Source organism: Mobula hypostoma, chromosome 11, assembly GCF_963921235.1.
Source record: "Mobula hypostoma chromosome 11, sMobHyp1.1, whole genome shotgun sequence".
In the NCBI taxonomy this organism is placed as follows: domain Eukaryota; kingdom Metazoa; phylum Chordata; class Chondrichthyes; order Myliobatiformes; family Myliobatidae; genus Mobula; species Mobula hypostoma.
This window is the reverse complement of record NC_086107.1, coordinates 57,402,669-57,426,878: the sequence shown is the minus strand read 5'-3', so window position 1 is coordinate 57,426,878 and position 24,210 is coordinate 57,402,669. Positions and strand designations below refer to the sequence as shown.

Here is a 24,210-nt window from a genome sequence, read left to right as displayed (position 1 = left end):
CCCCTGCCCCGACATCACTACCACGTCAGTTATAAAAGCCCTGCGCAAGCTCTTCACTCTGTTCGGGTACCCACGCTATATCCACAGTGACAGAGGGTCCTTGTTTATGAGTGACGAGCTGTGCCAATACCTACTGGCTAGGGGAATTGCAACTAGTAGGACCACGAGCTATAATCCCAGGGGGAATGGACAGGTGGAGAAGGAGAATGGCACGGTGTGGAAAGCCACACTCTTCGCCCTCAGGTCAAAGGGACTGCCAGTCTCCCACTGGCAGGAGGTCCTTCCCGAGGCACTCCACTCCATCCGCTCCCTGTTATGCACGTCCACCAATGCCGTCCCTCATGAGCGGCTCTTTTCTTTTCCCAGAAAGTCGACCACTGGAACCACCCTACCAACTTGGCTGAAGTCCCCAGGGCCAGTGCTGCTCCGGAAACATGCGAGGAGCAATAAATACTCCCCGATGGTCGAAAGAATTCACTTATTTTATGCGAACCCCCAGTATGCCTACGTGGTTTTACCTGATGGGCAGGAGGACACGGTCTCCATCCGCGACCTGGCACCTGCAGGAGCACCGGGCCCCTACCCTGAACACTCCATGGTGACTATTAACCCCATACCCACCGATATATATACCCATGAGACACCACGCACTCCAAGCCCTACACAGACACTTTCATACTGGGCGTGACGCACACGCATGAGGGATTACCAACGCCTAACGTGCTGGCACCTAAAGTCAGGCCGGAGCCAGCACAACCACCGTCGCCGATGCAGTCACCACCGGTGCTACGTAGATCACAGCGACGGACTCGACCGCCTGATAGACTTGACCTGTAAATATACTTGTTTTAAATATTGTCAGTCACTTCACCCCATGGGACTCTTTTTAAAAAAAGGAGGGGTGAATGTGGTAAACCATATATATGTTGTAACTGGGTTAACTGTCTGGACACGCCCCTCTGCTGACTGCCCCTGTAGCTCCTCCCACAGAGTCCTGTATAAAGGTGTTTCGCCTTGCCCCCTCCCCCTCAGTCCGGGGGCAGACACTCACCGTGGAGGTCGTATTGTACAGCGAATAAAAGCATTTCAGTATTTTACCCAACTTCAGTCTTTTGGAGTTATTGAAGGTGCTTCAAGTACGCATGAAATTGCACTGCATGGATATGAACTAATGCAACAAATAGCAGGGATGGTGCTGACTAAAGGTGGGATCATGATAGCGAAGTGGAAACATGAATTTAATATGTATCCTGCTGTGTGTCAAATGGACACAGCTAGACTGCATATTGCAGTCTAAGCACCATTCAATTTCCCCCACTGTATGTACATTCCTTTATTGTTGATTATTTATCAATCCATCATTTTCTGTGCTGTCTGGTGCAGAGCCAGATATGATTATAACAATGAACCAGTTTCTACGGCCTGTTGGAGTTACTGCAACTGAGTGTTTAATTGTTTCAATTCAAACTGACGTAGTCTAATGAGGGTTAAATTCACAGGAGCATGATATGATTAAATCCATTAATGTTATAATGCTTCATGAACCATACATTTTCATATTTGTTGTATCTTCAAATGTTCAAGAGTAAATTAGGTTTGACATGAAAGCTAAAAATGTCTTAAGAATACTGCAGACTTTTGAATGCACCCAGGTCATGCCCTCTTCTCATTGTTACCGTTGGCAAGGAGGTAACAGCTTCTTCCCCTCTGTCATCTGATTTCTAAATGGACCTCACTACTTTTTAATTTCTTTTTTTTGCTCTACTTATCTTAATGTAACTAATAGATATATGTAGATATACACACACACTTACTGTCATTTAGTTTTTTCACAATATTTATTTATTATGTACGTTGCACTATACTGCTGCCGTAAAGTTAACGAACTTCACAACAAATGCCGATGATATTAAACCTGATTCTGATTCTGCTTTGAGACACTATTTTCTCTTTCTAAAGCAGTTGGCTGCCATTGATTGTAAGATAGCAACTGTTCAGCATGGCAACACATACAAAATGCTGGAGGAACTCAGCAGGACATACAGCTATGGAAGAGAGTAAACATTTGACATTTTGGGCCAAGACCATTCTGCAGGACAGTTGAACGTAATTCATAATGATTTGCCACATTATTTTGTGGGCCTTTTATATAAGATTAATATGCATTTGTCACCACATTTTTTGCCTCCATTTTTACTTAGCTGTCCATAACTGGAACTGTGAAACACAATCGTTCAAAGAAAAAGTTTGAATATTAGTAGGTTGTTCTGCATTTGTAAACTGGTGCTGTAGTGGTTATTTAGGACACGTGGAACAAAGGGGTATAATGCTGAAGGGGACACATCAGGCACCGCAAACATAGTTAGAAACAAAGGGAGAAGGACGGAAATAAAATATACTGCATATAGGGAGGAACTAATGTAGGGCTGTGTGGCTGCATTAAATAATTAGTTTGTGTCAGGCATACCATCATGTTATTCAAAAACCTGCCAATGGGAAATTTAGAAGCATAAGGTCCAAGGTTTTCTACATCACAAATGACGTAATCACATACATCACATAATCAAATATTTTCTTTCTGCCTCCTCTTTGCTGGCAATCAGGTACGTCACATCTTTGGGTCTAGCTCCAGGAATGCAGAAGAGGGAGAGTTGGAAATGGGTGGGGCTTTCATGCATTTCAAGAGGGATTGAAGCTCATTCGGACTGATTTGTAGGTAGACAGCGACGGTGAGCTCTGACTGCTGGCTTCATTGCAGGAGAGACGGATATTTTCTAGGGGAATTGGTTGTTGGTGCAGGGCTGAGTGACTCAGAATGGATTCAGGTCAGGTTGGCAGATAATTGGATGAATGGTGGAAAACAATTTCAAGATGCTGGGGGTCAACATTGCTGAAGATAGATCATCGGTCCAACGTATTGATGCAAACATAAAAAAAAGCACAATAGCAGCTATATTTCATTTGGAGTTTGAGGAGATTTGGTATGCCATCAAAGACACTTGCAAATTTCTGCAGGTGTACCATGAAGAGCATTCTGACTGGTTACATCAACATCTGCTCTGGAGGGGCCACTGCACAGGATCAGAGCAAGCTGCAAAAGGTTGTGAACTCAGTTAACTTATCTCAGCGAGACACTAACCTCGCCATCATCGAGGACACCTTCAAAAAACGATGCCTCAAATAGGCGGCATCCATCATTAAGACCACCATCGCCCAGGGCATGTCCTCTTCTCATTGCTACCATCAGGAAGGAGATATGGGAGCCTGAAAACGCACTCTCAATGTTTCAGGAACAACTTCCTCCCCTCTGCCATCAGATTTCTGAATGAACAATTCACCCATGAATGCTACTTCACTATTTTTGCTCTCTTTTTGCACTACTTAATTTAATATTTTATATATATATTTCTTGCTGTAATTTATACTTTTTAAATTACTATGTATTGCTGGCACAAAACAACAAAATCTCATGATGTATGTCAATGCTATTAAACCTGGTTCTGAGTGGTATGGGATCAGGTGGTCAGACCAACAGAGAGTTAATTAAGGAAGATATGGGTCAGGGTGACTTTAAAGGAATAGTAGAGAGATTCATACCAGGAATTGGGTAACAGTAGAGAACCCAAGGCAAGCCAGGTTCCTTAGATCAAGGAGAGTTATCTGAGGCCAGTTCCAAGCCTTTGTGTAATGCTGAATTGAGCATCTCAAGGATGTGTGAATAGAAAGCAGAGAAGTAGTATTCAGATGTTAATGCACACCTTTGGATACCATTTTGTTTATTTAGAATTCTCTGTTTATGTGTATTAGATGCACAGATGACTCCAAAGGAAAACTGCATGTCCTGCAACTCCCGATAGCTCCTCACTTTCTACTGTTTAATTCCATTCCTTACAAAAATGTGATTTCAGTTCACAGGTAATGTTGACAGTTGACCTTTGGGCAATTTTAGGTAATATTGATATCTACTGAATATTCGCTCTAAATAGTTAAAAGTTGGTGACTTATCTTTTAAAAATAACCAGCCACAAATTTCGATCATTATGCAGAAGAACAAATACTACAATGTTCAAAAAGCATTTTGAGCCCTTAATAACCCAGTACACATAATAGAGTACACCTTGTGCATTTCATAGGGAGACATATGAAGAAAGACATACTCAGACTGGAATATCTTATGGGCATTGAAAACTTTTGTTAATTCCAGACCTCATGCTGTTTCATAACTACCACAAAGGCATTTCTCTTACCCCTGTATCCATTGATATGACTGGGAAGGAAAGTGTCGGCATTAGCAGGTACTGCAGGAGGCTGAGGACTCTTTGTCCAGCTGCAAGCACTCCATGACCTTGATATAGATATCCAACCCAGAGAACCTACAGTGCAACCAGACATACAATCACGAACCATCCATGCGAGGTGGTGATGGTACTGCAAACGAGGAGTAGATAATGACAACAGAAAACAAAACTAAATAGCATCAAACTTAACAACGAGTTCAGGCATCCAATCAATTTTAAATATCCTAAACATCCACCCTATTTTATTCTAAATTATTAAGTTATATTCAAATTGCAGTGTGCCTAGTGTGGAAGATGAAAAATACCCACTGGTGGAAAAGGAGGCATTTTTAAAGGGTGGGACAGAGACATATATTGGAGGCAAAGCAACAGATCTCCATTCCACCATATCAAGCACCCCTGATCATTCTGCGTGCAGAATATCACCCTTTCTATAATTTGTTATTATGTATTAATTAATCTTGCAGACATTAAAAAAAGTGCTGTTTAGAAAAATGGTTATTAGCGTGTGTTGTCCTCACCATAGGGAACAATAGCTGAGGATAGATTTTTCATTCAATAGTTGAGGGTAAATTTTTTCATTCATTTGAATGAGGTTTGCCAGGACTATTCCTGACTGATCACGAAGGACCAGTTTGGACCTGCAATGGGTAGTGAGTGAAGCAGAACAAATATACTTGAACTCCCTGGTCTACTGTGAGCGATGAAAATGATCTCTGCAAAGTACATATGCAGATAAAGCCCTGTATTCATATCTTTCATCACTGAAGTGAAGGAAGTTGTCATCAACAATGCAATTAGCTTCAAATTGCTCACCAATATATCAGATTTCAGTCTCAAAACTCTGGCCTCGCTGTGGCAGAAACCTGGGTTCAATAATGACCTTGGGTAAAATCTGTGCAGAGTTGCATGCTCTCCTTGTGATTTCAATTTCCTTCCACAGGTTTGTGGGTTAATTGGCCAGTTAAATTCCCCCTAAGTGAGTGATAGAATCTTAAGGTTAGCTGATGTATAAGTGAGGATTAATGTTGGAAAAGTGTAAAAGAGTAGTTGATAGTTGGCATGCATTATTGGACTGAAGGCCCTGGTCTTGGTCTCTAAGACTTCAACATGCATTGTACCTGCTCAAAAGCATTGGACAGTAATGTCAGGCACCCAGACTGAAAGCTAGTTTATTCATCAGCAATGATTTTCTGCTATTTGGTTAATTTATTAAGGGAGAAGTCCCTGAAAAAAAATAAGGAACAACTTAATCATGCTTAATTGCTAGGCAAAGAAGCAACATTCTGCCAGAATATTGAGCATGGACAAAGTTAAAACACTAAAGATAATTTGTCTTGATATCCGTTCTAGTGGAGGGAAGAGGGGTAGGGAATTTTTAGCAGGAGAAGGTGAGAAATGGCCATTTTCCACCTTGAAATACTAACTGGATGATGCATAAAGCAGATTACTTAAATATAAGTCCATAAAATATAGGAACAGAATTAGGTCATTCGGTTCATAGAGTCTGCTCTGTCATTTCATCATGGCTGATCCATTTCTCTCGACAGCATGGGAGCAAGCTATTCAGCATGTTTTTTGTTGCTCCACTTCGATCTTCCCATCATTATATAACTATCAGCTTATCTCCCTTCATTTCCTCACTTACCCTTCCCACAGTGTTTGTATCTTATCCAATTACTTCTTGGGTAGCTTGGTAGCAACTTCATATTCTCACCACTATCTGGGTAAAACAGTTTCTTTTAAATACCTATTTGACTGCCTGGTGGTGATTCTTTTTCTTATGGCTCATAGCTTTGCTCATAGGCACAGTAGCGTAGTGGTTAGCACAATGCTTTACACTACAGGCGACCCATGTTCAAATTACGGCCACTGCCTAAAAGAGTTTATACATTCTCCCCAGGACCATGTAGGTTTTGCCTGGGTGCTCCGGTTTCCTCCCACAGTCCAAACACGTACAGGTTGGTAGGTTAATTGGTCATTGTAAGTTGTCACATGATTAGGCTCAGATTAAAACAGGGAATTGCTGGGTGGTACAGCTCGAAGTACTGGAAGGTCCAATTCTGTGCTGTATCTCAAAAAATTCTTTTCAAAAATGGAAACTCACTCAAGAAGAGTGCCTACTTGGTCAATACTTCCACAGCTTTGTTAAATGAAGGAACTAGATGGTGTGCACTAATTGCCTAGAGCAACTGGGCAATAAAGTCAGTATGGATAAGATGGACCAAGGCCTTAAACACCGCCAGGCAGTCAAGTAGGTATTTAAAAGAAACTGTTTTACCCTCTTGCCTCTATGACTGTGAATCAAACCCACATGTTTGCAGTAGAGGACAGCTTAAGCTATGCATTAATAAGGAGGTGGGCCTAGATCCAGAGCCAGGTCCTTAGCGGGGGAAGCACAACAGACCTGGAGAGAGTTCCCATTGAAGGGTAGCCATACTGTTTGTCTGTATTTCTTTCCGATTGCTGGGCAGCAGAAGAGTTGCTTATGCTACGCACACAAAATGCCAGAGGAACTCAGCAGGCCAGACGGCATCTATGCAAACGAGTAAACAGTCAACGTTTCAGGCCAAGACCTTTCATCAGTTCTGATGAAGTGTCTCGGCCTGAAACGTAAACTGATTACTCTTTTCCACAGATGCCATCTGGCCTTCTGAGTTCCTCTGGCATTTTGTGTGCATTGCCTGGATTTCCAGCATCTGCAGATTTTCTCATCCTCAAGGTGTTAATGTTGGCAGGTTTATACTGATGAATTGTAATAATTCATAAATACTCAAGGTGTTTAAAATCTGTTAAAAATTTAAATATTCTATTGACATTTAAAAATATTTAACAAGGGTTCTAAATCAAAACACTAGTAAACAATTAAATGCATTTGAAACTCATTTTTTAAAATGCTAGTTACCTGAGATTTATACCTCTCTCTTGTAGACATTCCTCTAAAGCAGGAGTTCCCAACCTTAGGTCCACTGACACTTTGCATAATGGTATTGGTCCATGACATAAAAAGAGTTTGGAACCCCTGCTCTAAAGCAAAGCTCCCTTTATACTGGGACTGGCCTGTGGCAGGTTCAGTAAGTAACCAGGGTCTAATAACAACCCTTGAGTAATGACAGAGGTAATACTGAAACTTTGGATTTCATTCTTTGCACGTGCATATGTGGAATACCCTTGCTCATCACAATTCTGAGTAAATGCCACAGACCTGCTCTGGCTTTGGAAAATTTGTGCCACTGTGCTGGATTTGGGTGTACAGGGGAAATTAAGAAATTTACAGAAAAAAAACTTGTAAGTGTTGTGAATAATGAAGATGATAATGGTAGGCTTCAGGAGGACATTGATGAGGTTGTCGAATTGGTGGAGGAAATTCAATGCAGATAAATGTGATTGTATATTTTGATTTAAAGTAAAACAAGGAGCGTCAATATATTATAAATGGGATGTCCATAAAAAAACTACAGCCAGAGAGACTGGTACATGTGGTTGTAAAAGGCTGAAGGTGTCATAAGGTGGTGGCTGGGAACAGGCCCAAGTGCAAGACACAGACACTGAAGTACTAGGGACAGGACTAAGATACAGGGTGGGGGCTAGGACATGGACAAGAAAACCTGGAACCCGGATCAGGACTGGACAAGAGAGCTAGGAGCCAGGGCTTGGACTCCAAGCCAGAGACTGGACAAGGACCCAGAACCTAGGTCTTGCCTCTGGCTCAGACCCCAGAACTAGGCAAGGAAGTGACTTGGCTGGCAGGCAGGACGAGGCTGGAGTCTTCAGGCTTGAGGCGAGGCTGGAGACCGGAGGCTTGAGACTAGAGACTTGAGGCGAGGCTGGAGACCGGAGGCTTGAGACTAGAGACTTGAGGTGAGGCTTGAGACTAGAGACTTGAGGCTTGGGGTCTTGAAGACTGGCTTGGAGCAAGGCTCGAGGCTTGGGATCTCGAAGCTTGGCTTGGGGCGAGGCTCGAGGCTTGGGGTCTTGAAGCTCCTCCTGGGCAGGCGCAGTACTCCTGGGCAGGCGCAGTACTCCTGGGCAGGGCGCCAATCACCTGGGCAGGGCGCAGTACTCCACCCGACAGAGGTAAGGGACAGGAAGGGACAGACCCAACCGCAGGGTAATGGCAATACGGCCTGGCTTACCTGACGGAGGCAAGGGACAAGAAGGGACAGAACCAACCGTAGGTAACGGCAAGATGGCCTGGCTTACCCGATGGAGGCAAGGGACAGGAAGGGACAGAACCAACCGCAGAGTAACGGCAAGACAGCCTGACTTACCCGGCAGAGGCAAGGGACAGGAAGGGACAGAAATAACTGTAGGTAACAGCAAGACGGCCTGGCTTACCCGACAGAAGCAAGGGACAGGAAGGGACAGAACCAAACGCAGGGTAACGGCAAGACAGCCTGACTTACCTGGCAGAGGCAAGGGACAGGAAAGGAGCTAGGTACAGGGTGGCTCCAAGACAAGACTACAGGCGAAGCGAGGCAAGAGTTGCCAGAAAGAGAAGGCAAGGCTTCAGATGAGGAAACAGAAGGCAGGGGAAGGGATACAAGGAGTAAGGACAAAAAAACAATCCAGCAGCTATGCCCTGCTCTCTGGAGGTATTTATGCAGCCAGCTCCAATGAGAATCAGCTGCCTCAATTAGTGCTCAACAGGGACAGAAACAGGGTAGACAGGAAAACCTGGAGCAAGGGTCGATGGACCGGACCGTGAACCGGAATGTGGATTTCACGGACTGAACCATGACAGAAGGAAGATTTTCAGTTGCTTTGAAGGTGGTAGAGCAGGTTAAAAGACAACTAAAAATGCATATGTGGTCCTGCAGTTACACCTTTAGGGGTAGGAGTGATAGCAGCAAGGACATTATTAGAGATATAAATAAAACACTGTTTTGACCACACCTGGGATACAGAGTCAAGCGCTGGTTACCTTATAGGAGAAAAGATAGAAAAACTTTAGGAAGGATCTATTGAGGGTCTTAACATATGGGAAAAGGCTGGAGATACTGGAGTTTTCATTGTAGAAAGAAATCTGAAATAAAATGTGTTGAAGAAGATCAAAATTAAGAGGTGTCTAGATAGAATCCTATAGGAGGAAAAGATGTGAAGATTTAAAACGATAAACTGCAGGCGACCTGAGGATATTACTTTTTGCAGCCAGTTATTTGGACCTAGTTAGAGATAGATTAACTACTGACTTTCAAAGAGAATAAGAACTGCAAGACTGCTGGGAAAGGGTGAGAGAGAGTGACCAGCTGCATTTATCTTGCAGAGATACCATGGGCTTGAAGGGATGAATGGCCTCTTTCTGTGCTGTTAGCATTCTTTGATTCTGTGAAATGAAACATTCATTATCCTCATCTGACTACAATAAGAAGTGAATTGAGTCAGTTTTTTTTCTGCCAATAAATTGTTGTTGACCCTCAAAATGCCAAAGCAAGTGATTCCCCCCACACCCAAATGATTTTTAGAAGCAAAAACAAGGTGCAGGAAGGACTCAGCAGGTCAGCCAACATCTGAGGAGGCAGAGAGATGGCCAGCATTTCAGACTGAAGTCCTGCATCTGGTAGGATCTGGATCTGAAATGTCAACCATCCCTTTGGCTTCACATATTCTTCCTGATCTACTAAGTCCCTCTACCCGTTTGTGTTTCTCTGCTTCAGATTACAGACAACATCTGCAGGGTGTTGTGTCTCCAAGTGATTTTTTGATCGTTTTACCATTTCCCTTGCTCGCCCAACCGGAAGACATGACAATAACCTCAGTATACCAGGCTTCCAACTTATTAACTTACTCCTTGGAGCTTGGCACGGCTACTGCTCATACCCAAAGACAAGACAGAGGGGTTAACAATAAAGGTTAAAACAGGGAAATGAAATGAGGGAAAGATGGGAAATGGAATGAGGTAAACTATAACAACTTTCAAAACATCGAATGACATTGAATTTTAAAAATTCCTAAGACAAAATTTATCTCTTTCTTTCAAAACAGTTGACAAAGGACAAGATTGGGAAGTGGATATCAGAAATAACAAAAATGAGTCACCTTTAGATATTCACAGTCCACAATAGTGCAATAACAAGGAACTGCAGATCATACTGTGTCAATCAGCTTCCTTTGCCTCTATGTTTCTTTTCACTGTAGATGTCATGCCGGTTAATTGGGCCATTGGTTGATCAGGGCAGCCAGTTATTTGGGATAACTACTAAAGAACAAAAACTAATCAAGGAAAATTGCTGAGATTTCCTTTGCTTAATTGGGCCAGGACACTATTGCCGAACAGGTTCCAACTAGCATCAGTTGCATGCACTTGTGTGGCCATTAGACACTATACAGTGCTTAGAGCAAGCACTTTTTAAATAACATCAGTTGTGTGTGTTTGTATTCAAAAAGCAGTTATTTTTTTCACTGATATATGGGGACAAATAAGCAGTAAGATAATTTTGAACTGTTTTGCTCACTGCGGTTTCAATTGAGAAATGCCAGAGAAGTCCGGGAGTGAAAATTAAACAATATCACTACTTCAGGAAGTTAGAAACTACAAAGAATTTGAAGGTATTGACAATCATTTTGAAGGTTACAATGAAAATGAAGATTTGGAGGATGCTATCCTCGACAACATTGTATGAAGGCAGTTGATTATCTGCATGAGGTACCGTGATGATGTTTCTCATGTACACTGGATGAATTCCTTTGTCGATAACTACTTGGAACTAATACACAGTTTTATAGTACTGTAGTACTATTGGTGGTGTTTTAATTTGTTCTGTATTTAATTTAAATGCATAATTTGTTACTTAGCTTGCCTTTTTTATATCTTTTTAACTATTTCCAGGAAACTTCAGCTAATTGGGGAAGCTGCTTAATTGGGCCAAAATGTACTGGTCCTGATGTGTCTGAATTAACATGAACCCACTGCATATTGTTTCCAACAATACAAAACCACTCCTTTATTTGTAATAATTATGAAACCTATTCTCTCTCTATGGGGCTTTTTCTTTTATTGGCTGTTGGTATCATTTCTGCTCATTCCCAGTAACTCGAGCTATATCTTATTAATGAAATCAGATTTGTCCTTAGCTCACTATTAGTGGTTGCAGCAATTCTAAATGTTATTTATACATTAATTCTTCATATTTATTAAAGTCATTGTTATTCTCAATGGGCTGCTGCGTTTCTACACCTTTGTCAGTGAATATCATCCATTCCTGTGATTTTAGTGCTATATGCCTGTGATCAGTTCTCCAGAATTTTTTTTTAAGGCTGCTTGCTTTGAATATCATGGCCTTCATAAAGGTTGCCAAGCAACAATGCAGCATCCAGGATACTGCCCTACTGCCTGTAATCCATGTAAGGTATGAGATATTTCAGAAATGTAATCAATATGAACCACTGAACTGTACTTATATTCAACCCCAACCCTCCTGCCCCACCACCTTTCACCTTTCACCTTCAAACAGTGCACGACACCATGGGTTTATTACTGACATAGTAATATCAATCTGACAGCTGTATCTGGCATCATGCGTTGTGACAGTAAATTCTTTGAACATTATTCCTGCCCAAAGCCTTACCAGAATCTGGAACATTACACAGAAGAGAACAGTGAAGCTCACTCTCAGGCAGACTCTCCTCATCCAACTCCACCGATTTTCCTTTCTAAGCTGCAAGGAACTCTGGGATTTTTCTGGGTTGTCCATTACTTCTTCCTGGGGGCTGCAGTGACTCTGAGCCCTCATCAGCCTTCTTTTCTAGCCGTGCTTCAGGAGGACCTGCAAACATGAAGAAGAGGACTTTGAAGTCAGAAGTTAATCAGGATTCATCCAGAGTGGCCAGCTGCTCCCACACTCGATGTGATGGCTCGTTCTTTACGGCTGTTAGTGATGGCTCAGTCCCAAGTAACAGATGCAAGGCTGTGTTCAATTGTCATGTTTAATTTATTGACTGCTGCTGCTGCTTCCTTTGGAGACAAAAAAAATGAACCCACACATGAGTGGGAGGACTACGCAATTGAGGAGTAATGGAAAATTTTACACCAAGGTAAAGGCAGACAGCCAGTGATGAGTAGAAATGATGGAGATTGTAGAGAAAAAGATGAGTGAGAGATATTGAGAGAGGGAAAGCAAAATACCTACAGAGGCATTCAAAGCAAAGGCAGATGTTAAAATATCAACCTAGGGAATGTCAGATTTGTACAAAAGCAAGGAATCAACCATAAGCAGAAAGGAAGACAGAAACATTCATGAAAAGAGAGAGAGAGAGAGAGAAAGAGAGAGAGAGAGAGAGAAAGAGAGAGAGAGAGAGAGCGAGAGAGAGGGGAGAGCAAACAATAGAAATCAAGAGAAGGTAACATAATCCTAAACACGATGTTACTAACTGTGTCAATATTTCGAATGTACCGAGGATTTGGTTTGACTGCCCTCGCATTGTGATTTACTCTTGACGTTTGACACCTGCATACATTGCTAATGCTGCACAGGCTTCCGACTGCACGGCATCTTGAGGAAGCTTTCAGGCAAGGACTTCTTTAAATGGTAATTTAAAGAGCTCCAGCAGCATTTTAAATGATAGTATCTGAGTGCATTGTAACAGAAGGGTTTGAGGAACAAAATACCTGCACATTCCTGCTTCTGCCTGTTGAATTGCCACATTCCCTGCAATCATTCCAAATACTGTCCAGTGATAAGCATGTTAAACCCACTGCCCCTCCCCCCACAACTAGAGAATCTGCAGCAAATGGACAAGTTGAACATTTTTGAAGAAAGGGTAAGGACACAAACCTTCTCCCAACACAGGTAGCTGCCCTGATTATGCATTGTCTTAAAATATTTCCAAAGCCCCGGCTGTCACTGCTCCATTAGAAGCAAATGGAAGAAGAAATTTAGTTCCCTGGTTCCATTCATGGTGCTTCAACTTGCAGCAAGCTGCTGCGTCTGCCACATCTGAGCCATCATGGCAAATCAGCAGTGAGTACTCACTAACGAGGGCTCTCCACTGACAGCACTCCCATTGACTTCAGAGTACAAGCCATGTTCACATGCACAGAATGTACTCAATTAAAATTGTATGGATTAGGATAGAGGAAATCAACTGTGTGCTGAAACCTTTTTTACTGCCTGGATCTTGCGAAGATAAATACACTGATATCCCTACCCTCCAGCTGTGCTAACTTTATTTATTAATTGGGATACAGCATGAAATAGGCCCTTCCAGCCCTTCAAGCCATGATGCCCAGCAACCCCAAATTTAACCCTAGCCTAATCATGGGACAATTTACAATGACCAATTAAAACCCACCAACCGGTACACATTCTTTCTCTCTCTCCTTTTTCTCCCTCTGTCCCTCTGACAATACCCCTTGCCCATCCTCTGGGTTTTCCCCCCCTCCCCCTTCTCCTTCTCCCTGGGCCTCCTGTCCCATATCCCTTTTGCCAATCAACTGTCCAGCTCTTGGCTCCATCCCTCCCCCTCCTGTCTTCTTCTATCATTTTGGATCTCCCCCTCCCCTTCCCACTTTCAAATCTCTTACTAGTTCTTCTTTCAGTTAGTCCTGACGAAGGGTCTCAGCCCGAAATGTCGACTGTACCTCTTCCTAGAGATGCTGCCTGGCCTGCTGCGTTCACCAGCAACTCTGTGGTATGTTACCTGAGAATATTGCTGCATTTGGTAAGGATATGTCATTTGATGCCGCATTCACTGACCTTGGCCACCTCTGTCAGTTATTCATCTCCCTCCATCAATCATTGTCTTTAGGCATAATTTGTGACATTAATTTCTATGCTAGCTTTCCCTGCCTTTTGAACATCTCTCTTAAGGGTGTTGTGTCACCTTGTAGAAAGAAGTTATTTTCTTTCTACCTGCACTACACAGGTCTACTACACAGTATCTATAAACCTAGGAACTATTGTTCCTCCAGCTGTGCCTTTCTTGTTCTGAATTTCAGTCAGCATTTTCTCCAGCCAGATTGCAACTCTCCTTTAATTACTATGGGCTAGTATCTTCACTCAAAGTATTGGCCTCTTCCAAAAGCACTCAGGTAATAAACAACACTGTTAGGATGCCTTACACATTACAATTAAAAGGCACTTCTTAAATGTGAATCTTAATTCCTTTAATTATTTTCAAGCAGATTTAAGCTCGTGAACATTTGTTTCGAGTAATCGCTTTTCACTGTGCGGCTCAGAAAAAGAATATTTTCACCCTGCTACCTCAAAGGGGCTTAATACTCCAAATTCTACAATATAACCTCTCTGCAGCTTCCTCTTGGAAAGTCCAAAAGAGTCAAGGGTAATTCATTCTTGTTCTGGACAGTTCTGAGGTAGCTAACAAGGCCAGTGTGGGAATTGCAAGCTCTTCCATAGAAAAGGTGAGTAACAACTACTGGGGCAGATGAGTGGGCCATTTGTGATGTAATCTATACCTGCTGGGTCTCCTGCATGCCTCTTCCCCAATAGACGTCCCCAGGTCAGAGCAGTGATGTTGCTTTCAGGGGGGCTTTCAGCACACCCTTGAATCTTTTTTCTCTCCACCTGGTAACCCCTCTGGTGACCGAGCTTGGAATGGTGTGAATGTTTTGGGAGTTTGGCGTCAGGGAAGCGAATGATGCGAACCACCCAATATGACAAATTGAGTGTAATTAAAGCCTCAGTGTGAGGGTTGTTGGGCTGGAGGTGGATACTGTCATTGTTTTGTTTATCATTGAATTTGGAAGAACTTACAGAGTGGTAGTTGCAGTAATCATTACTGCCAACTAGACCATGAGATTTGTGCCAACTCTGAAGTCTTCAATTTTGTGTATAGCTTTACTCAAAGGATGAAAGGCACTGGCATACTAAAAATAGTAGTGAATTTCACCATTATTGTTTCCCTGTTCTATATGGACCTTATACTCAACATCCCCGAGACATTCTTCCTCTGTTACACTACATTGTCCTCCAGTAATAAAAGTTCACAGCAAAACCTTGGGAAATAACTCGGCTTCCTATGCTTTAGCATGAGGAGGATAGTTTTAAGGTGCTTGGGAACAGGTACAGAGGGGATGTCAGAGTGAGGTTTCCACACAGAGTGGTGGGTGTGTGGAATGCACTGCCAGCAGCAGTGGTGGAGGCGGATACAGTAGGATCTTTTAAGAGACTCTTTAATAGGTACATGGAGCTTAGAAAAATCGAGGGCTATGCACTAGGGAAATTTCTAGGTAGTTTCTGGAGTATGTTATATGGTTGGCACAACATTATGGGCCAAAGGACCTGTAATGAGCTGTAGGTTTCTATGTTCTTAGCAGATATTGATGATGTAATAGTTATTAATTTACTGAGCCACATAAGCAGTACCCGCATGTTAAAATAGGTGTTGCTAAAACTCAATACATTTCAAGACTGTTCTATTTGCGGTGTTAGATGGTAAAGGAAAAAAGGAAGCAGACATGCACTGAAGAAATATGAAGCATGTATTTTGCGGGACAAAGATTAGTTTGATTGGATGTGATAGCACTTAGAGTGAAGGGATGGAGGAAAACAGGGAAGAGGCTTTCTCTAAGATTAGGGTTATTGCAGATATGCTCCTCTCATGTTTTACCTTACTCAGGTTCCTGCAGCCAAGCCCTCATTGTGTACTTCTGGATATAAAACCAGATCTCCTCTGAAATGTTCTCTTCTGTCACACTGCCTGGTTTTCTCATCATTCATGCTTATTATCCCTGTCCTCCCTCCTTCTGTCCTATCTAAGGCATTGTAGTCACAATTGAAAACAATTTAACAGGTAGAGTTTGATAAGTGTATTGTAACATCTCTGCAGAATTGTACTCTCGTACTTGAATCAAGATATCTTATTTATTTTAATTGTTAATCACCTTATCTCATTTTGAAAGTAAAAATGTATTTTAATGATCCTATTCTAATTCAAAAATCAGTCTATTTTGCTTTTTCACTTTTTCTGTTTTATAAAACAAAATTCTGTTCCCCATTTATTTACCTGCTGATCAGCTTTTACATCCTGTTGCTATTCTCTTCTTTATTATTTAACAAATTAAATGTTTAGCAAGTTTATAAGTAATTTGACATTTACTTGACTTACACATGTTAGAAACGGTATGAGTTTCAGCATTGGCCAGTAAAACGACACAGTTGCTGCCAGACTAACCTCCTCCTGTCAATTCTTTTTTAACCATTTGGATTAATTAAGTCCTGAAACTTTGCTAATTATTTTGTGCAAATAAAGATAACATGAATGGATATCTTTGTATTTTATTGCCTTGAGTTTATGCAACATCAGCACACCCTTGATGCAAGCCTTTCCATTCAATTTTTTTTCAATTTGCCCTGGGCATGAGTAGCACTTAAGTTGTAGAAGTAAAATTAGACTTGCTATGCCAGTGAATTTTAAGTGTGTGAGATGTATGGTTTTACCAACAGCACCTGGTTGATTTTCATTCCATGAAACTTGATGGATTCTAAAACAGGCTTGTGATTTATAAAGGTAGGTTATTGTTCAGCTTGTAAAAACAAAAGTCTATCACAATGTATTTTACTCTGTCACTTTCACACAATCTGCAGTTTGCCACTTTTATTTATTTATGGTGGCCTCTTCTGCAGATGTGTGGAATCCTTCTTAATAATGCTGTTTTGCTTTTTTGTTGATGTTAGACTAGTGGTTGGGTTAGGATATTTTACAATTGAGCTGCTTCAACCTTATAGAACCTCCATAGTGATGACCATCTCCCAACAAATTTCCTTCCTCTCTCTTCACAACACTATAAAATCATAGAACTTGGTAAAGATTAAAACTGTTGCTGCTATTTTTTTGCCTCTTTAATATTTTCCTAATTTCTTCATGAACATTGTGATATTCCAATAAAACTTGCACGCTAACTCCTTTGATCCTTTCCTTTTAGAATTAACCATGAGTTTATGTTCCTTTGTTAACTATTCACTGATTAGGTATTGATGGTCTGAAGACCTTATGAATGATTCCTCACAGAGATGACTGGGAGCCTGCTACATCACAAACAACAAACCACTGAAATTTCAAATGTCTTGTTGGACAACAAGGCACAGAAATTGCATTAAAAATTTTGTTCATTTTCCTTTGACTTATTTTAACTAATCCTTTGCCGTACTCTTCCTCAAACCATTATATAATCTTGGGCATTGTGCAACATTCTCAGCTGCGCTAAATTTGACTATACTTTAAGTCTCTTATTCTAATTGTTTTCTTCAAACCTTTTAATTCTTCATTGCAAAGTTCTATAACACAACATTGAAAATAATACCAATACCTTCATACTTTTATCTTCAATTTCCATAGATTAATTTCAGCAAGTAGGCTAATCAATATTTAAAATTACTAATAATTAATCAAATTTTATAAATTTAAGCCTAGAAATTAGTCCACCAAGTGCCTGATTTTTTGTGCAGTGCCAAGACCCAAATTTCTAACAGCTAACTCATTGGTGGTGAACAAAAGTTAGCCACCCTTTGAGTTATCAAGTCATACAGCATGCAGTTAAATCCTTCAGCCCACCAAGACCTTGCCAACTATCATTTGGTGGCATATATGTACTGTACTTTGAACTAATCCTACAACAATCCCATTTTGATTCACCTCACAGTCTCATTGGCTTCCCACAGATCCTACCACTCAAGTGCACACTAAGGGATCTTTACTGTGGTCAGTTACCTTTGGAATGTGGGAAGAAACTGGAACACCTGGAGGAAATCGACATGATAATAGGAAGAGCATGCAAACAGCACCCAAGGTCAGGATTGAACCCGGGTCTCTCGTGAAGTTGAGGTAGCAGGTCTACTGGCTGCACAAGCTTCATTTCTTGTTCTATTATCGCCACAGCACGAAATAAATATTTGAAAGCGGAGTGCTGCGAACACTGGAAACATTAAGTAAGAATATGGAGAATGCACAGAATCTCAAAGACACAGCAAAAGAAAATGAGCTAGCTATCCCTTCGTTGGATAAAGCACAAGAGATTTCAAGAGTGTGTAAGCCTAGAGGGGTTTACAGAAAAATTAAGGATGAATCTCAAGATAAGATCTGAACGCGAGGCTGAAAATTTAAATAATGAGGTATTCCTGACTTGGAGGCCCTGAGGGTGAGCCCTGACAGTGGAACTGATGAACAAATGTTTCACCAGAAACTACAGACATTTTGTTTTGTTTATTTTTCTTTTTCTTATTTTAATGCTATAATTAACTTGTACGACTGTAAGGTGCTTTTGATTCAGTTTATTACCCCTAATTTTATTTTGACCTTGTTGAATTGTTTGTAAATTTGACTTGTTTTTATATGTCTCTGACGGTCTGTTGTGGTGCTTCCAAATCTCTCGTACTAAGACCTAGTAGGTGTCGATGGCCCATTCCACCTTTAAGGATGGCAGCCTGTTACTGAGGGTCCGCTAAGTCATTCGTTTGCATCAGAGTTAAATTAGTACAGACAGATTGGATTACAGGAGCAACACAAAATAACACTGAGGAACTCAACCAGTCAGGCAGCATCTGTAAAGAAAATGGACAGTTGGCCCAGCTGGTGGCGCAATGACCTCGGTGCCAGACCCGGCAGCGGTGATTCCCGGGTTCGAAACTAGTCAGGTCCGCCCCCAAGCACGCTTTCCATCTGTGCCGGGTTGAGTGTCAAGACCGCAACTCGACCTCGTAAAACAAAGGGAAAATACTGTGAAAATGTCTGTGTGAGGAGTAGCACACCACACAGTCTCTCTCTTGCTCTACGCCTTGTAAAAAGCCACGAAAAATCCATCATCACACACGCACGCATGGACGCGCAGACACACATGCACAGACCCGCACACATGCAGGCACACGCCAAAAAAAAAAAGAAAATGGACAGTCAGCATTTTGGGTCGAGCCCTTCATCTGCACTGAAAGAAAGAAGGGAGATAACCAGTATATAAGTGTGGAGGGAAGAAGGGCAGGTGACACGTGGAGTACGATGAGAGGGGTGGGATGTGGGTGAGATGAACGGGTGATGAAAGATGGCAGCAGGAATGATGTCAGAAGCTGGGAGATGGATTACTCCAGATTCCAGCATCTGCAATTTTCTCGTGCCTTCAAGATGGCAGGAAGCAACTTCAGGCAGTGTTGTACAATCACATGCAGTCCAATCCAGCCCAGTAGTTTGAAAACAAATGGAAACAAAAGGAATAGAGAAGTATTCAGAAACTTTGCTTAGATAGTATAGTTAAAAGAAGATTGCAACCTATTAAAGTAATTAATCAAAGAATGAAAAATGTGGCAGGAGTACAGAGCACTTGTAAAACAATTACAATGAAATTCAAGAACAAATTTGGTTCTACAGATGTAACTTGAAAGCCATTACTGAAACATGACTAGGAACTAAACAAACAATGTAATGAGGTATAAGGAAATATTGGAGAAGTGTTAGAGGGAAGAAAATGTTATGAAAATCAGAATGTCATGTTGCTGCAGCTGTATAAAATATAACTAGGCCACATTGGAAGGAACAGGAAGGATGCGGAGGCTCTGGAGAGAGTGCAGAATAGGTTCACCTTGACATTGACTGGGTTAGACAGTATTGGCAAAAGGGAGAGATTGAAGCCAATGCACACAAAATGCTGAAGGGACTCAGCAGGTCAGGCAGCATCTATGGAAAGGAATAAATAGTCAACGCATCAGACTGAAAAGAAAGGGGGAAGATGCCAGAATTAAAAAAGTGTGGGGGGGGGAGCAGGATAGTTAAAAAGTGATAGGTGAAGCCAAATGGGTTGGAAAGTTAAAGGGCTGGAGAAGAAGGAATCTGATAGCAGAGGAGAGTGGACAATAGGAAAAAAGAAAAGAAGGAGAGGATCCAGGGGAGGTGATGGGCAGATGAGATGAGGTAAGGGGCTAGAGCAGGCAATAGAAGAGGGGAGGAGGAGACGTTCATGGCAAAAATGAGTCCATCAGGGCCAGGGAATTGAAAGCCACTAAGGAGATCAAGAGCATGAGAAGTGTCACGGATGTTGAGTGCCTGAGAAGTGTTATGGACAGGAGAGATTGGACAACCTTAGATTGTCTTTTACTGGAACACTGGAGACTCAGCGACATGACAGAAGTATATAAAATTATGAGAAGCATAGATAGTCAGAGTCTTTCTCCCAAGGTTGTCAGTCAAATACTAGAGGACATGGGTTTCAGGTGTGAGAGAGAAAGTTTAAAGGAGATATAGGAGGCATTTACATAGGAGCCTGGAACGTGCTGCTAGGGGAAGTGGTGGAAGCAGATAAATTAGCAACATCTAAAGGTAATTTAGACACCCGCATGAAATGTCAGGGAATGGGAGGGTGGGGTGGGATACAGCCAATGTACAATCAGATGTGCAGATTAAGTTGGCATCCTAGTTAGCTTATAGATCATGGGTCGCATGACCTTTTCCTGTGCTATACTGTTCTATGTTCATGCTTGCATGTAACAATCTTGTTAGCAGTTTTAAGTGATAGAATATATGAATACTGTAGTTAGACAACTACATAATAAAGGTGGAATGGATTTAAATGTAGGAAGCAGCAGTGAGCCGAATATAGTTAAAAGATGAATTGTGCATAAACATTTAACTAAAATGATCTCAAGACACAAAAGCATAAAATTATGGGAAGAGCTCAATAGGTCAACCAAAAGCACACACACTAAATCCTGGAGGAACTTAGCAGGTCAAGCAGCATCTGTAGAAGTGAATTAACAATCCACAATTTGGGCCAAAATCCTTCCTCAGGAATGAAAAGGAAGGAGGAAGATGCCAGAATAAAAGATGGGATATGGTAGGGGGGAAGAGGGCTAGCTAGAAGGTGATAGGTGAAGCCAAAAACAGGAGAAGATCAGCAGATGCTGGAAATCCAAGCAACACAAATAAAATGCTTGAGGAACTCAGCAGGCCAGGCAACATCTATGGAAAAGAGTACAGTCAACATTTTGGGCTGAAACCCTTCGGCAGGACTGAAGAAAAAAAGCCAGGTGGATGGGAAGGTAAAGGGCTGGAGAAGAAGGAATCTGATAGGAGAGGAGAGTGGACCAAAGGAGAAAGGGAAGGTGGAGGGGACCTAGGAGGAAGTGATAGACAGGTGAGGCGAGGTAGAAGGCCAGAGTGAGGAACAGAGGAAGGGAGGAGGAGGGAATTTTTTTGAATAAGGAGAAATCGATATTCATGCCATCAGTTTAGAGGCTACCCAGATGGAATATAAGATGTGCTCCTCCACTCTGAGGGTGGCCTTATTGTGGCACAAGAGGAGGTCATGGCCATCAAGCAGAATCTGCTTCAGGTTCAGATCCTGCATTGGGACAGAGGGAGAAAGCCAAGAAGTAAAAGTGCAAGGAGGTCATGACTTAGAGACTGGTGGGTGATAGGGGGAATCATTTGGGCAGGGGAGGGTGTGTGGGGATGGAAAGCAGATGGAGGGGGAGTAGAGGACTGAGACAGAGGCTGATAGGTGATAGGTGGAATCATTTGGGCAGGGGAGGGTGTGTGGAGATGGCAGGCAGATCGAGGGGGAGGGGAGTGCTGAGACAGTGAGCAGAATGAACCAAATTGGATAGAAAAGGTGAACCATGGGTGAAGAACTCCAGCTAGGTGTGTACGTGTGTGGTGGGCAGATGGAACCAGGTGGGGGCGGGTAATGAGTGTAAGCAACAAAACTTCCAATTTCATGGATATCTCCTTGTGCTACATGGGAGGGTTTAAACTAGTCGGAGTGGGGAGAACTCTGAGTAGTAGCAAGTTATGGGATAAAGCAGCAAGCACTGAGAGCAAGTTCAGTGATCAGGATAGCCGGGAGCACAGTAAAAGGAATCTGCATTTGTGGATTGGTGCTGGGCACTGGGATATTATAACCATAACAGAAATATGGCTGAGAAAGTGTATTTCATTGCTCCAGGATGCAGATGCTACAGGTGTGACCAAGATACATGTAAGCAGGAGGGGTGCTGCCTTTCTGATAAGAGAGGGCTTGCCAGCAGTACTTAGAGATGACTTTCTTGGCGATCATCCGGGGTGGCCATATGACTAGAACTTAGAAACAAGAAGGGGAGGGTCCCTCTAGTGGAGCTGCATTACAGAACTCCTCCCTCGCTCCCCAATAGTCTGTGTGAACTTGTGGAGCCTCTGTGCTGAGAAATTGTTTATAGTTGTAAGAAGAAAAGAGTTGTATTAGCAGGTTTTAATTTTGACTGGTTTTGATTGGGTTACCCAAAGTGTTCAAGGCCTGGATGTGATGGAATTTGTCAAATGTGTGTAAGAAAATCTTCCTGTGTCAATATATAGATGGCCCTCCTTGGGAGGGAGCAGTGCTGGAATGAGACAGGGCAATTAATTGAAATGGCATTCAGGGTGTACGTTGGCTCTAGTGACAATAAATCTATTAGTTTAAAGATAGTGATGAGAAAGGATTGGACCAGTCCACAGGTTAAAGTCCTAAACTGGAGCAGGGCTAATTTTGGGGGAAATTAGACAAGATCTAGCAGAAGTCAGTTGAGTGAGCCTGTTGAAGGGAAAGGAATGAGCAGCAAGTGGGAGGCTTTTAAGAGCAAGGGTACCAAGAGTCCAGGGACAGCATGTTCCTGTTAGGGTGAAGGGTAAACCTGGCAAGTTTAGAAAACCTTGGATGATGGAAGATGCTGAGGCTCTGGTCAGGAAAGGAAAGAAGGAAGCATGCATTGCGTTTAGTAGATCAGGGATGAATGAATTCCTTGATAATTATTAAAAAGATTTAGAATACACTTGAGGGAAACCTGGGAGACAAAAAGAGGGTATGAGCTGGATATGCCTAATAAGCTAATGAAAATCAAAAGAGGTTTTGTAGCTATATTAAGAGTATGAGATGGTCCCCTTAGTGATTAGCAGGACTGCTTATATCTTGTGTCATGGGAATTTGGTGGGATTTTTAACAAATATTTCTCCACAGCATCTACCGAGAAGAAAATCATGCTTGGTCAGCAGAAAAGGGAATCAAGCGAGATGTTTTGGAGAACATTCATTTTTCCAGGAAGGAAATAGTTGTAGCCTTACAGAGCAATAGGGTGAATAAATACCCAGAGGCTGACCAAGAGCCAACTCAGATTTGTGAGAACCTAGAGAAGAAATTGTGGGGGCTTTTGCAGGGATATTTACATCATCACTAACCAATGGTGAAGTTCCTGCAGACTGAAAAGTGCCTAATGTCATTCCATTATTTAAGAATAGAGGCAAAGACAAGGTAGGAAACTACAGGCCAGTCAGTAAGTGTACAGATAAGACTAAATTAGGAAACACTGTTGATAGTGAAGAGGTTTATCATACAAACGTTTGTAGATTACAGCTTGATTGGTTAGGAAACTAGGCAGGGGAATGGCCAGTGCATTTCAATCTTTGGGTGACCTATTGGGGAAAGCCAAAGCAATCAGGTCTCTGGCACTGAGTCTAGCTCTGCGGCTTAGAAGAGGAGAGTGGTGGAGAGAGTAGATTCAATAGGGCAGCAGACTACAACTCTCTGACATTTACCATAGCCTTGGAGAGAGGAAGAAGCGAATAGAATTTAGTTGGGAGTGTGGGAATGATGCTATTAGGCAGGAACATGGGAGCATAAATTGGAAACGGATGTACTCAGGGAAATGCACAATGAAAATGTGGAGATTGTTAGAGAGCACTTGTGTGGGGTTCTGGATAAGTTTGTCCCATTGAGGCAGGGATAGGATGGTAGGGTGAAGGAACTATGGTTGACAAGAGATGTGGATTATCAAGTCAAGAAAAAGAAAGAAGCTTACTTAAGGTTTAGGAAACAAGAATTAGGTAGGGCTCTAGAGAGTTACAAGGTAACCAGAAAGGAAGCTGAAGAATAGACATAAGAGCTAGAAAGGGACATGAGAAGGACTTGGCAGGTAGGATTAAGGAAAAGTCCAAGAGATTCTACACATGTGTAAAGAACAGG

At 42.1% G+C, this 24,210-nt stretch overlaps 1 protein-coding gene across 2 annotated transcripts in view; it reads right to left on the bottom strand.

Moving 5' to 3' along the window:
- Nucleotides 1–24,210, bottom strand: part of ptpn5 (protein tyrosine phosphatase non-receptor type 5) — a 189,819-nt gene that overhangs the window by 84,410 nt on the left and 81,199 nt on the right. The window contains exons 1-2 of one of the 2 annotated variants that reach the window (XM_063063224.1): nt 11,867–11,933; nt 4,248–4,373 (exon numbers count right to left, since the gene is read on the bottom strand). In XM_063063224.1, the coding sequence (XP_062919294.1) occupies nt 4,248–4,373; nt 11,867–11,929 (189 nt within the window). In that variant the 5' untranslated portion in view covers nt 11,930–11,933. Of the gene's footprint in view, nt 1–4,247; nt 4,374–11,866; nt 12,065–24,210 lie in introns of those variants that run through there. The other variant, XM_063063225.1, reaches the window with a different exon arrangement.